General features: G+C 43.7%; 1 protein-coding gene across 8 annotated transcripts in view; it reads right to left on the reverse strand.

Moving 5' to 3' along the window:
• Positions 1–17,244, reverse strand: part of GRK4 (G protein-coupled receptor kinase 4) — a 90,324-nt gene extending 73,080 nt beyond the window's left edge. For all 8 annotated transcript variants that reach the window (XR_006711621.1, XM_045474749.1, XM_045474751.1 and 5 more), the window contains exon 1: positions 16,579–17,244. Coding sequence is in view for 7 of the 8 variants with exons in the window: in XM_045474749.1 (XP_045330705.1) it covers positions 16,579–16,630 (52 nt within the window). In the remaining variant the exon portion in view is untranslated. The remainder of the gene's footprint in view (positions 1–16,578) is intronic.
• Positions 17,245–17,297: the final 53 nt, after the last annotated feature.

Here is a 17,297-nt window from a genome sequence, read left to right on the forward strand (position 1 = left end):
TCTTACTTTTCTGTCCACTCTGACAATCTCTGTCTTTGTTGCACTTAGACTGCAGATATTTAAATATCATACAATACAGGCATACCTCAGGGACATTGTGGGCTCAGTTCCAGACCACTGCAATGAAGCATATATCACAATAAATACAAGTGGAATTTTTGGTTTCCCAGTGCATATAAAAGCCATGTTTACACTACTATACTGCAGTCTATTAAGTGTGAAATAGCATCATGTCTTTTAAAAATGTACATACCTTAATTTTAGAATACTTTATTGTTAAAAAATGCTATCATCTGAGGTTTCAGTAAGTCAATCACTGATCACACATCACCATAAAAATTATAATAATTTTAAAGTTTGAAATATTACAAGAATTACCAAAATGTGACACAGAAACATAGAGAAAAAAATGCTGCTGGAAAAATGGCACCAAAAGACTTGCCACAGGATTGCCACAAACCTTCAATTTGTAAACAGTGCAGTGTCTGCAGAGCACAAAACAAGGTATGCCTGTAGTTGGATTAATCTCCACCATATTTTTACTAGTACTTGTCATCCTTATCTTTGTTCCTCTTATTGTCTTCCATGTATATATCTGTTCCCTGTTAGCTGATAGCTGTTAGAGCAATTAAGAGAAACAAATCTTCACTTTACCTTCACTTATTCATTTTCTGATGCTCTTCATTTCTTTATATGTAAAGTTTCTGAGTATATTATTTTCTTTCTCTCTGAACAATTTCTTTTAACATTTCTTGAGAGGCAGGTCTACTGGCAACACATTCCCTTGGTTTTTGTCTGGGAAAGTCTTTATTTCTCCTCACTTTTGGAGGATACTTTCACAGGGTACAGAATTCTAGGTTGGTGGGTTTTTTTCTCCCAATACTTTAAATGTTTCACTCCTGTCTTCTTCCTTGCATGGTTTCTGAGAAGAAATTGTATATAATTCTTATCTTTGCTCCTGTACAGATGAAGTGTTTTTATCTGTGGCTTTTCTCAAGATGGCTTCCTTATTTTTTAGTTCCTGAAGTTTGAAGATGATATTCCTAGGTGTAGGTCTTTGGTATTTATCCTGTTTCATGTTTTCAGAGCTTCATGAGTCTGTGGCTTGGTGTCTGACATCAATTTGGGTAAAGTCTCAGTCATTATTACTTTTAATACTTCCTCTGTTCCTTTCTCTTTCTGCTCCTCTCAGCATTCCTGTTATGCCTTTTACAGGTGGTTGTCCCACAGTTTTTGGATATTCTGTCCTAATTTTGTTCAGTCTTTTTTTCTCCTTGCTTTTGTTTTAAGAATTCTCATTTATTATCCTCAAGCTCAGAGATTCTTTCCTCAGCCCTGTCCAATCAATTAATGAGGCCATCAAAGGGATTCTTCATTTGAAAAAAAAAAAAAAATTTTAGGGGCACCTGTGTGGCTCAGTTGGTTAAGCATCCAACTCTTGATTTCAGCTCTAGTCATGATCCTAGGGTTGTGGGAGCAAGCCCTGCGCTAAGTGTGGAGGCTGCTTAGGATTTTCTCTCTCCCTCTTTGCTCCTCCCAGCTTGTGCAGTCTGTCTCTCAAAATAAACATTAAAAAAATTTTTTTTTTATTTGACAGCAAGATAACAAGCAAGCGGGGGGAGGGGCAGAGAGAGAGAAAGAGAAACTTTTTTTTTCAATATATGAAATTTATTGTCAAATTGGTTTCCATACAACACCCAGTGCTCATCCCTAAAGGTGCCCTCCTCAATACCCATCACCCATCCTCCCCTCCCTCCCACCCCCCATCAACCCTCAGTTTGTTCTCAGTTTTTAAGAGTCTCTTATGCTTTGGCTCTCTCCCCCTCTAACCTCTTTTTTTTTTCCTTCCCCTCCCCCATGGGTTTCTGTTAAGTTTCTCAGGATCCACGTAAGAGTGAAACCATATGGTATCTGTCTTTCTCTGTATGGCTTATTTCACTTAGCATCACACTCTCCAGTTCCATCCACGTTGCTACAAAGGGCCATATTTCGTTCTTTCTCATTGCCATGTAGTACTCCATTGTGTATATAAACCACAATTTCTTTATCCATTCATCAGTTGATGGACATTTAGGCTCTTTCCATAATTTGGCTATTGTTGAGAGTGCTGCTATAAACATTGGGGTACAAGTGCCCCTATGCATCAGTACTCCTGTATCCCTTGGGTAAATTCCTAGCAGTGCTATTGCTGGGTCATAGGGTAGGTCTATTTTTAATTTTCTGAGGAACCTCCACACTGTTTTCCAGAGTGGCTGCACCAATTTGCATTCCCACCAACAGTGCAAGAGGGTTCCCGTTTCTCCACATCCTCTCCAGCATCTATAGTCTCCTGATTTGTTCATTTTGGCCACTCTGACTGGCGTGAGGTGATATCTGAGTGTGGTTTTGATTTGTATTTCCCTGATAAGGAGCGACATTGAGCATCTTTTCATGTGCCTGTTGGCCATCTGGATGTCTTCTTTAGAGAAGTGTCTATTCATGTTTTCTGCCCATTTCTTCACTGGGTTATTTGTTTTTCGGTGTGGAGTTTGGTGAGCTCTTTAGAGATTTTGGATACTAGCCCTTTGTCCGATATGTCATTTGCAAATATCTTTTCCCATTCCATTGGTTGCCTTTTAGTTTTGTTGGTTGTTTCCTTTGCTGTGCAGAAGCTTTTTATCTTCATAAGGTCCCAGTAGTTCATTTTTGCTTTTAATTCCCTTGCCTTTGGGGATGTGTCGAGTAAGAGATTGCTATGGCTGAGGTCAGAGAGGTCTTTTCCTGCTTTCTCCTCTAGGGTTTTGATGGTTTCCTGTCTCACATTCAGGTCCTTTATCCATTTTGAGTTTATTTTTGTGAATGGTGTGAGAAAGTGGTCTAGTTTCATTCTTCTGCATGTTGCTGTCCAGTTCTCCCAGCACGATTTGTTAAAGAGACTGTCTTTTTTCCATTGGATGTTCTTTCCTGCTTTGTCAAAGATTAGTTGGCCATACGTGTGTGGGTCTAGTTCTGGGGTTTCTATTCTATTCCATTGGTCTATGTGTCTGTTTTTGTGCCAGAGAGAGAATCTTAAACAGGCTTCATGCCCAGTGTAAGGCCCAACGTGGGACTCCATCACACAACCATGGATCATGACCTGAGCAGAAATCAGGAGTCAGATCCTCAGCAAACTGAGCCACCCATGTGCCCTAAAAGGATTCTTTGTTATTGTTTTGGTTTTTCTTACCACTAGCATTTCTTTTGATTCTTAGAATTACCATCTCTCTGCTTATGTTATGCATCCGTTTTTGCATGGTGTCTACTTTTTCCATTAAAACACTTAGAATATTCAGTTTTAAAAAATTCCTGGTCTGATAACTCCAACATTCCCGCTTTTACTCTGCTTGGTCTGGGAGGTCATGACAAGAGTTCAAAGGAGAGGGATGACATCTTGACTTAAATTTTAATAGGATCACTCTGGCTTGTATGTTAAGAACAGACTATAAGGTCAGAAAGCCAAAAGCTGAAACCAAGTAGCAGTCAACTGCAGTCTTCCAGGTGAGAGAGGTTGATGGTTTGAGCCATGCTGAAAGCAGTGGAGGCAATGAGAGGTCAGATTCTTTATATTTTGAAGGGAGATCTAAAAATATTTGTCCAAGGGCTGGATGTGGGGAATTGAAAGTAAGGAATTAAAAGTCAACTATAAGATTGTTGACCTGGGTATTAACTGAAATACAGAAGGAAAAAATTGGTGCACGTGGGTGTTAAGAGTTTAGTTTTGACTGTGTGTGTGTGTGTGTGTGTGTGTGTGTGTGTGTGCGTGCGTGCGCGCGCGCACATGCACCTATGAGGTTTTCCAAGTCAAGTGGGCAATATCAAGTGGGCAAGTGGAGAATGAGCTGCAGTGCAGTGGACAAGTCCAGTCTGCAGATTTCAATTTGAGAGATCACAAGAGAGTGAGTGTGGATAACGAAGGTGAGATTCCACGGCCTGAACCTTCAGAATACTTCCATGTGAAGAGGTTCAGAGAATGAGGGGTGACCACTCAAGCAGTCTGAGAAGGACAAGCACTGAAACAGCAGAAAAACACAGAGGCTGGTCTAGAAGGACATATTGACTCAGGAAACCCCCATGATGGGCTATGTCAAGGGCAGCCCACAGGCATAGTAAAATGAGGACTAAGAACTGACCCTGGTGATCTGGACAAGGGTGGTTTTAGGGAAGTGGTGGAGGGGAGAGCTCAGAACCCAGCACATAATTCACTGACAATTTCCCGTTTAAAGAGTAAATGACACACACACAATAGTGCTCACACCATGCACATCCCAACACAGGGCATCACCCACATTTCACTAAATGTAGCAGTGCACACAGACAGACCCTGTGCCACCTGGGTAAGCTATGGCCACAAAAGACCCCCTGCTCCCTAGACAACGCTCCCTGGCTTGGTTTGAAGAAGAATATCACCAGGTGAAAGACAGAAGAATGGGGTCTCCACAGGTGTCTCTGTCACTTTGGACTGCTATAACAGAATACCATAGTCTGGGTGGCCTGACCAGCAAACACTTGCTTCTCAGAGTTCTGAGGCTGGAAATCCCTAGATCAAGGTGCCAGCAGATTCACTGACTGGTGAGGGCCCTCTTGCTTCTTCATAGATGGCTATCTTCTCATTATGTTCTCACATGGCCTTTCCCTGCTGCGTGCACTCAAAGAGAGATCTCACGTCTCTCCCTCTTTCTATAAGGACACTAATTCCATCATGAGGCCCCCACCCTTATGACCTAATGCAACTACAATTATCTTCCAAAGGCCCTACCTCCAAATGCCATCACACTGGGGATTAGAGCTTCAATTATTAAATTGTGAGAGGACAGAAACTTTCACTTCATAGCGGCAGGCTTGGGGCACACATGCCGGTGAACCTGAGCAGCACCTCCCGTGCACACTCTCTCAAAATAAATAAACTTAAAAAAATCGCAAACAAAAAAATGTCACACTTAAGATATTAACTAATGGAACCATTGTGATTATCATTTCTCTTCCTTCCTGTGGTTATGTTACTGTAATACTCAAGTTGACCAATGCATAATGCAAAATGAAGAGCCTTGAATGTTCTTCATACACAACCTCAACCACCTATCATTCCTATAAGGTAAGCAAGTCATTGAAAATAATTTTACAAACAGAAAAGTGAAGTCTCGACAGACCTAGTGTCTTCAAATGCTGGAGTGGCACCCCCTGGGAAACGACAGACCTTGGAGACTGGACGACCTTTCTGCCCCTCCCCCCACAAGATCACAGTTCATCTCTAATGTTTTAAACTCAAGCTTAACGAAGAAAAGATTCCTCTGAACCAATTTAATTTTGAAATGCTTCTGCATTTATGGTAAAATATAAACAAAGCACAGGGCTATTTGCTGCTTTTTTGGTTTCAAATCATTTCCGCTTATGTTCAAAGATGAATATAAATGATCAGTATTGCAGTTTTCCCCAATCTTTCTTGCTTGTGATCAACTGCATTACAATAGCCAGTAGTGGCCATACTTTTGGAAAGCTTTATATTATACACGCATCTCACAGGTACATATCTTCTCAGGTAATAAAGGCATTTGAAAAGCACATGATTATAAGACCTAAAGCCAGGGTGCTTGGATTTAATCTGACCCCACTGTTCACTTGCTGTGTGATCTGGGCCCAGCTGTTAGCTTCTCTGGACTGTTTGTTATTTTTTAATTTGCAAACAGAATTACTAAAACTATCTTTTTAAAGAGTCATCAGAATGAAATGAATTATTATATAAGAACAGAGGTTCGTACATTTCAAATACTCAAATATTAGCTATTATGATTATATAAGACTATCAAGCCAAAGGAAAAATGGTAGCAAAATACATACCAAAAAAAGTCCCATAAAATGTAAAATAGGGACTAAAACTTAAGTACTAAAAGAATGAGATTATTAGACTGGATAAATCAGCAAAATCCAGCGGGATGTTGTTTACAAGAGACATCTGAAGCATTCAAAAAATACCAAAAGGCAGAGAAAAACAGCACAAATTAGCAGAGCAAAAGAAAAAAAAAGCAGGTATAATAACAGACATGCCAGATGAAAATACAATTTAAGGCAAATGCACTGGTAGGGATAGAGATGCACCTTACATAGTAATAAAAAAAATAATAACCAACAAGAAGATACCAAAATCATTAAGTAGTAAATACTTAACAGTGTCTTGAAATAAAAATCAACCAAATTAGGGAAATCAAATTTGATAAATCCACAGCCTTAATGGGAGATTTTATCAAACCTTTATCATAAACTGATTAATCAAGCAGACAAAAAGCAATAAAAATAGAGGCTATTTATATAATAATATTACAAATTTGACCTAATAGATAATTGTACAGGGTCTTACCCAGCAAATAAAAAACACATATTCCTCCTCGGGACAGGTAAAACAGTTATAAAAATTGACCACGTACAGACCACAAGGTATATTTCAACAAATATCAAAACATTGTTATCCTTAACACCATATCTTCTGATCATATATAATTAAATTACCACCAATAAAAAAGATCATTTAAAAAGGTGCCACAAGTTTAGAATTTCTTAAAAATCACATCCAAATAATCAAGGCCTGACAAAGAAATTGCAATGAAAATCACTAAACATAACTAAAATGAAAAACCTACATTAAAAAATTTTTGCAGGCTCCTGTTAACGCAATACTTAAAACTTAAGAGTTTTACACTTACTATAAAACAAGGAAGTTTAAAAAGTAATAGGTTAAGCATTCAACTTGAGAAGCTAGAGGCAAATCAAAATAAAGAATACAATATAAGCAAAAATTAATAACCTGGAAGGCAAACATAATACAGCAAAGCACACGAAACCAAAAGCTGGTTCATTGAAAAGTTTAATAAAACAAAAATCTTTTACAAGTCTAATAAAAATAAAAGACACACACAAGTAATATTCTAAATTAAAAATATCACAGTTGCAATTGTAAAAATAGCAAGAAACTGTTACCAATAACATTTATGCCAAATAAATTTAAAAGCTTAGGTGAAAATCATTTTCTCAGGGGAACCCTCTTGCGCTGTTGGTGGGAATGCAAACTGGTGCAGCCACTCTGGAGAACGGTATGGAGACCCTCAAAAAACTAAAAATAGAAATACACTATGAGCCAGCAATTGCACTACTAGGTATTTACCCAGAGGATACAAAAATACAGATTTGAAGGGGTACATGCAGCTCAATATTTATAGCAGCATTATCAACAATGGCCAAACTATGAAAAGACCCCAAATGTCTACCAGCTGATGAATGGATAAAGAAGAGGTGGTAAAAATATATACAATGGAATATTACTCAGCAATTGAAAAGAATGAAATCTTGCCATTTGCAACATGGATAGAGCTGGAATGCACTATGCTAAGCAAGACGAGTTAAATGGAGAAAGACAAATACCCTATGATATCACTCATGTGTGGAATTTAAGAAACAAATCAGATGAACACATGGCAAGGGGCGAAAGAGAGAAGAGAGGGAAACAAACCACAAGAGGCTTTTAAGGATACAGAACAAACTGGGGGTTGATGGTGGGATGGGGTGGGGGATGGGCTTAGATGGGCGATGGGCACTAAGGAGGGCACTTGTGATGAGCACTGGGTGTTGTAAGTGATCAATCACTGAATTTTACTCCTGAAACCAATATTGTACCGTGTGTTAACTAAATTTTAGAAAATTTTCTTAGAAAACATAAATTGCCAAATCTACCTTGAAAAGAAACGGTCCTGAATATCACAACAAGTATTAAAGAAACTAAATTGGTAATAAAAAGAACCATCCCTATCCCTGCTTCCTAGGCAAGAAAGTCAGGATGGGGGATGAGGGAGACACCAACCTCAGGCAGTTTCATAAAGGTTTACCAAACATTTAAGGAGCAGAGAGGTCCTAACTTATAAAAAAAATTCTTCCTTAAAAAAAAAAAAAACACAACACTTTTTAACAGACACAATTTTCACAATAATATGCACCAATCTTAACACTATGGCTCTACAACCTCATAATTACCAGCAGGATCAATACATATTTTCATCATCCCATAAAGTTCCCTCTTGCCTCTTCGGTGACAATCCCTCCCTTCTTCAAAGCAATCAGCATCCCAATTTGTATTACTGTGGATTAATTTCACTTCATACTACTGGAACCATTAAGGATTGTTCTCTCTTCTGATTCTTCTTCCTTAACATGATGCTCCTGAGACTGGTCTGTGCTCTTGCATATACTGGCAGCTCTTTCTTTTTTTACCACCACATTGCGTTACACGTATCAGTATGTCTTTATCCATCCTCTTGTTGATGAACATTTGGGTTGTTTCCAGTTTGAGATTGTTATGAACAAAGCCGCTGCAAACATTCTTGTACTAGACTTTCTGTGGACATATGCCCATTTTACTGGGTATATCTTGAAAGAGAATCACTGGGTCACTGGGTAGGTGTGTGTTTAACTTTATTAGAAACTGCCAGTTTCCCGAAATGGTTCTCCTGTTTCACACTCCACCAAGCAGCACGGGAGAGTTGTAGCTGCAGCTACTCCAGGTCTTTGCTAACATCTGATTATTGTTGAGGTGTGCAGGTGGCGTCCAGAAGCTGGAAAAGGCAAGAAAATGGATTCCCCCACAGAATCTCCAAAATGAATCTCTAATAGCGTTCCACCTGTATTAAGGATTAACTTGCTTCAAGCTCTTGTGCTCCTTGTGTGCTGACCTAACTCCCTTGGTCTATAGCAGAACTAACCTCTTTCCTTGAGATTTGCAGACCACTGGCCTGGAGGAGTGAAGGACCAAACTTTTCCAGAAGGTAAGGCTAACCACATTCAAAAACAGCTGCCATTGATGCCAGTGAGTCTGTTCAAGGTCATGCCAACAGACCACTGACTAACTGCCTGAGCACCTGCTTCTCTTGCATGTAGCCCCCCTCCCTTTTCCTGTGCCTTCCCCTCGAAAACCTTCCAACTTGGCCTGGACAGGGAAGATCGTCGTTGAGACGTCTGTCCACCTGTCTTCCCAGCTTGCCGGCTTCCTGACTGATGCAACCTTTCCCATCGGCACTGGTCTCTCGAGTGTTGATTTTTGAGAAAGCAGACAAACCTGAGCTCAGAACTGGTTCTCTGGTAACAGATTCCCCCTAGAAGCTCCAGAAAGCAACACAGCCCTTCTGCCATCTTGATGCTAGCTTAGTGAGACCCATTTCAGACTTCTGATCTCCAGAACTGTAACACAACAAATCTGTGTTGTTTGAAGCCGTTTAGTTTTTTGCGGTAACTTGTTACAGCAGCAATAGGAAAACTAATAGAGCAAGTGGGAGAATGGGAGATTTGTGCAATGTGTACTTAGCATCCCGATTATATAAAAAACTGCTATAAATCAGTAAGATATTCTGCCCTCATTTGTGCAGAAGATATGAAGAAGCAATTCATGAAGAGGAAAGCTAAATCACCCTCAATATGAAAAGATGTTTAATTGGGAAAATGCAAATTAAAACAGCATTATAGACTGATTTGTATCCCATCTCCTCCCCCTCACGCTCACATGTTGAATCCCTAACCCCCAGTGTAAACTGTAGTTAGAGATGGGGTCTTCAGGAAGGGTCAGCCAGTTAGGGCTCTAATCTGACAGGTGTATTCCTAACAGGAGTCACCAGAAAACCGCTGTCTCTCAGTGTGAACCCAGAGGAAAGGCCACGTGAAGACACAGGGGGAAAGCAGCTTTGTACAAGCCAGAAAGAGTCCTCACCGGAAACCAACAATGCTGGTAAGTTGACTTTGGATTCCTAGCCTCCATAACTATAAAAAAACAAACAAAAAACACAAAGAACAAAAACATTTCTGTTGTTTAAGCCGCCCAGTCTGCGTTATTTTGTTACGGCAGCCCAAGCTGCCCAAACAGTAAGATAATATTCCATGTCCTTCAGGAGCAAAAGTTTTACAGTCTGATAATTCTCTGATTTTTTTATTATAGGTTGTTTGGAAACCTTTTTCTTCTACTTTTTTTTTTTTTAAGTTTATTTATTTTGAGAGAGAAAGAGGCAGAGAGAGAGAGGGTGAGAGAGAATCCCAAGCAGGCTCCACATCATCAGTGTAGAGCCCGATGCTGGGCTGGAACTCATGGAACTGTGAGATCATGACCTGAGCCAAAACCAAGAGTCAGACACTTAACCGACTGAGCCACCCAGGCACCCTGGAAAACTTTAAATTAGTGGAACAGAATCAGCTCAAAGAGAATTCTGTCCCTAGCTCTACAAGGGGACATTAGCAGGCTGTCCTTTCAAGAGGAAACACGCTGTGTTTAACCCAATGGAGAACTTGAAGGAAAGACCACAAGCATGGAAGGCAAATGTAGTAAAAACAGGGAGCAGAGAGGGGGCTCCAAGTCCCCTCCTTTCAGACTCAGAGTGACCTCAGTAAGGCCCTGCCCCATCGCCAAACGTCTACCATCACTTTCGGATCTGGTATAGGCTCCCTCTCAGTGAACAATGCTGTTGGCTCTTTAGTTCTCGTTGCTTAAACACAGACAACGTCTCCGGACTTCTCGTTAGATGAGAATACCGCGCCCCCCCTCCCCTGCCACATCCCAACTTCTGTCAACTGTGCTTTCATGCTGTCCAACCAGGCAAGGAGCAACACTCCCACATCTAGAAAGCTAATTTCATGCCAGAAGCTAAATACGAAACATCAACTCATTTCCATTGAAGCAGTAAACTGAGGAAGTCTTTCAACAGACAGCATTACATGATTGGTTAGAACATGAGTTTGGGGCCAGATAGACCTGGGTTGAAACCTAACACTCCCACTTACTAGTGACGTGACCTTGATCAAGTCACTTCACTTGTCCTTCCCCCATCTGTCAAAGGGGATAAACACCTGCCCCTGGGCGGGGGGGGGGGGGGGGGGGGGGGAACGGGGAATGCTACCAGTTCAGCAGCCTTGTCAACCTCGCAAATGTGCTAGCATCGTCTTCCAAACAACTCACAAGAAGAGATCTAGGTTTACCATGCAAACACTCAGGCACAATGTCTCTGCCAGGAAGTGAGACAAATCAGCACAGGAGTAAGGGGGCAGGAAAGGTAGTACTACCATGTGTTCTTTGAACTAGAAACTCTTTCAATTTGGTAAAAACAGATAGTTTACCCTCTAAAAGGAAAATGTACGGGCGTGGCCTTTTGCTAACATCCTAACTAGTTGTGGCTAACCCTGCTGCTGTCTCCGCTAGTGATGAGCATGTAAATATTGAGAGAACTACAGATTGCGTTATAGGTATAATTAAATATTTTAATACTGATTTGCTAAAAACAAGAATATTAAATTCAAAATGAAATAAGAACTACTCACCACTTCGAAGTATGGAGCCAACTGACATTCCAAAAATTGAATAAAATCTCAATTTCTGTTCCAGAAATCCAGACTAGTTCCAGATCACTAGTCTAAAAAGACAGCTTGGTTTGAAGCCTTAATTTCTGGTTATCACCAGTATTGAAAGAATTCCTGAGATGTGCTCTTTTGTCCCCAGTCATCAGTTGGCATTTGTAGAGCTGGGAACTAGCACAGTGCTAGATGCTGGTGACACAGAAAGGGACACCCAAGTTGTCCTGAATCAGCCCAGTGCAGTAACAGCTCATCCTGGGCATGGCAGTGGCACAAAAGATGGAATGATCAAGTCTCTTGCAGGAGTGTCGAAGTCTCCAGAAAAGACACCCGAGCCGGAACATGAAGGAAGAACAAGACTTCACCGGGTAGGAAGGCATTGAGTAGTCACATACACTTAGCAGCAAATGGACAAGGAGAGAAGAGCAGGTCACTGAGGTCAGGTAGGACCCTGTGGGCCATGATGCACTAAACTAAGGGGTTTATACTTGACCCAGAATGGAGGTCTAAGGCCAAATTCTACACAGAAGATTAAGAGAACAAATCCGTGTTCTAGAAAGAGTGTTCTAGCAGCACTGGGGATGAAAAAGGAGGAAAAAAGTCTGGAAATTCTTGCCCTCAGTCAATTGAAGAGGTATAGAAGACCATCAGGGTGGGGGCTGGGGGGTGGGGGTGGTGTCTAGGTGAAAATAGAGACAAAGACACAGACATGAAAAATAACAAAGGTCAAGGATAAATGAGATTCAAGCACCTCCAGCATAGAAGAATTTAGGAAGAGGAAAGCTATGCTTTTGGGAAATCTAAGAACAAGAACAGACTACAGACAAAGAGCCAGGTTCAAGGTCAGTTAACACAATTGCACGTTAGAGTAACAGTTCTTCATTATGACACTGGACAGAACAACAAAATCTACAACCACAACTACTACTATTTACTGAGCACTTTCTGAGCGCCAAGCACTGTGCCACATTATCTCAAGCAATCCTCTAACCTTGTGAAGTAGAATTATTATCTGTCTGGTTTTATGGGTTAGGAGAATGAAGGATAGGACTAGCTGAAATAATGCCCTTAAAGAATTTAGCATGCTGCCTGGACAGAGCAAACCCTCACTAATGTTAGCTATCATTATCAACCACTAGTCTCTAAGCAAGCTGGGAACACACTTTATTCCCTCCAAGTCCAACCAATCCTTTTGTTTTCAACATGAATTTCACCCCCTCTTTCTTGAATTTAGCAAAATAATAAATCACCCCCTTAATCTCCAATTGTTTACCAAGTACCAATTATATGGCCAGCCAGCACTGAAAGGGATAAAAAATGAAGGTAAGAGCTATGCCCTGCCCATACAAAGATTGCAAATTAGCTGGGAAAAGAATCATTGACTATGCTGTTGTGAACCCCAAGTTCCAAATTTCCAAAGGGCAGAGAACGCCCCTGAGCTGGAAGAACAGAGCAAGCTACAAAGAGGAAGGCAAACTGGATTCTGAAGGGTGGAAAGAATTGAGCATGAAAAAAGCAAGGAGGGCCGACTGCACACATTGGAATAGTAAGCATTCAAGAACACGTCCAAATGAATACAAAAGTTATTTTTTACAACAAAAATGCATTAAGTAGCTCTTGGGTGTGGGATCAAATTAAGTGCAATGAAGGAAACACAAATATTGGCCACTATACCTCTGGAATCAAAGGGTTTATAAGCTATTTCCAGAGATTCCTTGCAACCAAAATCCTGGGGAGCCTCAACAAGGGTATAAATGATAACAGGGATGGGGTGCCCAACTTTAGCTCAGGTTACGATCTCACAGTTCATGGGTTCGAGCCCCGCATCAGGCTCTGTACTGACAGCTCAGAGCCTGGAGCCTGCTTCAGATTCTGTGTCTCCCTCTCTCTCTGCCACTCCCCTACTCGTGCTCTGTCTCTCAAAAATGAATAAACGTTAAAAAACATTAAAAAAAATGATAACAGGGATATTAACTATGCGTCAGATGCTAAAAAAAACAACTGGTAAATAATACTATCATCTGAAATCAGAATGGAATTGCTATATAAAAGGCCAAAATCCACACTAAACATACATATATTTTATTCTTCCCTCTCTATTTACGCTGTCAGGTTCTCTAAGAGAAAATGGGGCGAATGTCTCTTTATAAGTATGATGTAAACAATTTAAGGTTATCATTTAGAGCTATGAAAGGTCACAAATTGCCTAACAGATGTATTACATAGGAAAAAAAAATCCTAAAATTTGGGGGTGGGGGGGAAGCAGTGATTCTGTGTTTTACTAACAGTATGATCATTTTCTACCTTTTTTTTAATGTTTATTTTTTGAGAGAGAGACAGAGTGTGAGTGGGGGAGGCAAAAAGAGAGGCAGACACAGAATCCAAAGCAGGCTCCAGGCTCTGAGCTGTCAGCGCAGAGCCTGATGCAGGGCTCAAACCCACAGGCCGTGAGATCATGACCTGAGCCGAAGTCGGCTGCCCAACCGACTGAGCCACCCAGGCACCCCCATTTTCTGCCTCCTTAAAGTGTGCTGGCAGAGTGACAAACCACTTTGTCGATGTAGCTTTATCTCCCAACATTCCTGAAAAGGAGGAACGGTTTTAACAAATCCTCTGTTTTTTGTTTTTTTTTTCTTTTAAACAAAACTGTTGGAGACCAGAAAAAGACATTGAATTTATTTGAAACAAATCGAGAAAACGGCCTCACTCATACTATTAAGCCAACAGTGTAATTCCCAAGGCCAACATATAACTGCTCTGCTATGTACACTCCTTTCAAACGTTAACTTTCTAATGCGTGCGCCAGAAACACATGAGGAACCAGCCATGAACACACATGTCCAAGAAGACTCTTGCTAGGAGACAGTCTAGGAGCTTCTAAAGCAAATAAGCTGCTTTGACTTGGAAGAACAGCCCTCAGTTATAACCAACACTCAGCATATAGTCCTGTATTTCTGATATTTCATATTCAACTTCTCTGAGCATCAACCACACTGACAGAATGACTCTTTCTGAACACAGGAGTAAGCACTATCTGCTGACAGGGGCAGACCTTGTAAGAATCACAACATGACGGCTTAATACTTTAAGGAACAAAATTTAAAACTCTTTTGAAAGTACGCAGTCCTAGGCTTTATTTTTGAGAGAGACCGAGGGGCAGAGAGAGAATGGGAGACACAGAATCCGAAGCAGGCTCCAGGCTGCAAGCTATAAGCACAGAGCCTGATGTAGGGCTCGAACTCACAAACCGTGAAATCGTGACCTGAGCCGAAGTCGGACACTCAACAGACTGAGCCGCTGGGGTGCCCAGGATCATGGTTCGCTTCTATGACCAATCTGGAGTTCAAAGTGAGAAACACGAAACACAATCAAATGCTCCACTGAAACGTACTGCTCTCAGGGACTTCCCGCTGCCTTAACAGAAAAATAAGACCCACTTTCTTCCCACCCATCTTCACTCTTCAAAATAATGCAAGTTAGGGGCACCTGGGTGACTCAGTTGGTTAAGCGTCTGGCTTCAGCTCAGGTCACGGTCTCATGGTGTGTGAGTTCGAGCCCCGCGCCGGGCTCTGTGCTGACAGCTCAGAGCCTGGAGCCTGCTGCAGATTCTGTGTCTCCTTCTCTCTCTGCCCCTCCCCCAGTTGTGCTCTGTCTCTCAAAAATAAATAAGTGTAAAAACAATTTTTTTTAATAATGCAAGTTAGCACACAAAAATATTTGAGAAAATGAAGTTCCTGTTTTCAACTCTTAATATGAGAAACACTTTACAAAACAAAAAATTCACTACTTCTTAATTCTGGATCCTTCTATGTAAACCTAACTTAGGTATCTAATTCTCTGCACCTGTCACTCTTACTTCAAGAACTCCTGTTGACGGTTTCTGGGTTGTCTCCACTGAGTTGAGAGATCAGGCACTTTCTGATGAAGCTCTTTCCTCTTAAAAAACACTTAGGACACAAATGGGAAGGGGAGAGCATTAAAAAGGAAACAAAACCCAAAGATCTGAAATAGCTGCATTCCACATTAAATTCTCTCACAGAACGTTATTCACTATTTCCATCACAAGGTGAGTTTACTGATGTTTCCCAGCAAGCATCCCAAGTGACCAGGAGGACCACTTCACGGACACGTGCGCCCAGGATGGGACTCCAGCCCTGGGAGACTGTGCATGGCGCTCCTTCCATACCGTCTTCACTCCGGAGTCGTGGCCAATGCGGTCCCTCCGGCGGCCATTTCCCGCCATCGCGCACAAACACCAAGCACCTGCGCCGTCACCCACTCGGTAGGAGCAAAGGGGCTGAAGAACCGCACGTGGGTAGCTGTGTCGCCAGCTCTCCATTCTCTTGGGAGGCACGAGAAGGACGGTCGGGGCCAGGGCCATCTCTGAGCAAAAGGGCTGGGTCGACTGTGCCTTTTCGTGGATATGAGGCTGGATTCGTACCAAACTGTTGAATCTGCCACCACGTCCTGCCTGGTAAAACCCACTCCACACACCACGAAGCCTCAAAACCAAGTCAGACCAAACCTCAAAACCAAAACGCTATGCTCAAATAACAGTCCGGGGGCGCCCGGCTGGCTCAGTCGGCTGAGCGTCCGACTTCGGCTCAGGTCTTGCGGTTCGTGAGTTCGAGCCCCGCGTCGGGCTCCGTGCGGACAGCTCAGAGCCTGGAGGCTGATTCCGATTCTGTGTCTCCCTCTCTCTCTGCCCCTCCCCCACCCTCACTTTGTCTCACTCTCTCAGAAATAAATAAATGTAAAATAACAGTCCGAAAAGACTAATGGAAGGTTCTCGCTTAGGGTCGTTAACAGGATTGTCTTCTTTGTCCTTTAAAGACCGCGAAGGCACGGCTGTTTCTTGCCGGCTTCACTCGGTGGTCTGGCTTCCTCCTCCCAGGATAGGACCCCGCTAGCCTGTGCTGACGCACTGGAGGCTGCAGGACAGAGCAGGTTCACACCGAAAAGAGTGGGGCGCAGGCTACCGTTACTTGGGCCCACAGGTGCTGAGAGGGGTGCAGGGCGGCGCGCAGAGCAGCCTAAGGCACCCAAGCTGACCCCTCGCTGTCTGGCCGGTGCGAGTAGTGAGACCGAGCGGACGGTGGCTCGAGGCTTTGCGGGGATCGGGGTTCCCGGTCAGGGTCGGGGCTCCTCGGAGGATCTGAGTTTGCGGGGCGTCGGGCGCCCCTGTGCACCCACCTTGGCGCGCTTTCAGCAGCAGCGTGTTGGCCAAGAGGTTCTCAAGCTCCATGGCCCCTAGCCGCCGCCGCCGCGGCCGCCGCCTCCGCCGCTGCCGCCGCCTCCGCCGCCTCCGCCGCTGCCGGGCTCGGCGTGTGCGAGGGGGAAGGGGAGAGGGAGAGGGCTCTGGCGCCTCCGGGCATCGCTCGCAGGACGCCACCCGCTCGGGAGGGTCCACAGAGGGCCCGGGGGAGCTGCCCCGCCGCCGCCGCCGCCGCCGCTCCAGCTGTCGCGGCTCCGGCTGCTGCCCCTCCAGCCGCCGCCGCCGCCACGGCCAGCAACCGCTTTGCTGCCTCCGAGACCGCCCGCGACGCCGCAGCTGCTTCGGAAGCTGCTGGCGCCGGCCCGGGGAGCCCTTGCCCTCGCGGCCCGGGCTTCCAGAGGGCGAGTTGCTGGGGCGAGGGGAGCTGGCAGCCCGCCTACCGCCGGAACCTGCGGTCACCTTCCCCGCGCCGGGGCCCGGGCTCTCGGCCCCATCGCCCGAGTCTGGCAAGGGCAACGCTCTCCTCAGGGCCCGGCTCCCTAGCCGCCCAGAGTCTCCGCCGAGCCCCACCCCAGGGAGGGGCTCAGTGGCCGGGGCTCCCCGCCCCCCGGCGGCGATGGCTACGGCCGCCGCCGCCGCTACCCACTCTCACAGCGGCCGGTTCCCTCCAACGGCTTCCCAGAAGAGGGAGCTCGGG

This window comes from Leopardus geoffroyi, chromosome B1 (assembly GCF_018350155.1).
Source record: "Leopardus geoffroyi isolate Oge1 chromosome B1, O.geoffroyi_Oge1_pat1.0, whole genome shotgun sequence".
NCBI classification, from domain to species: Eukaryota; Metazoa; Chordata; class Mammalia; order Carnivora; family Felidae; genus Leopardus; species Leopardus geoffroyi.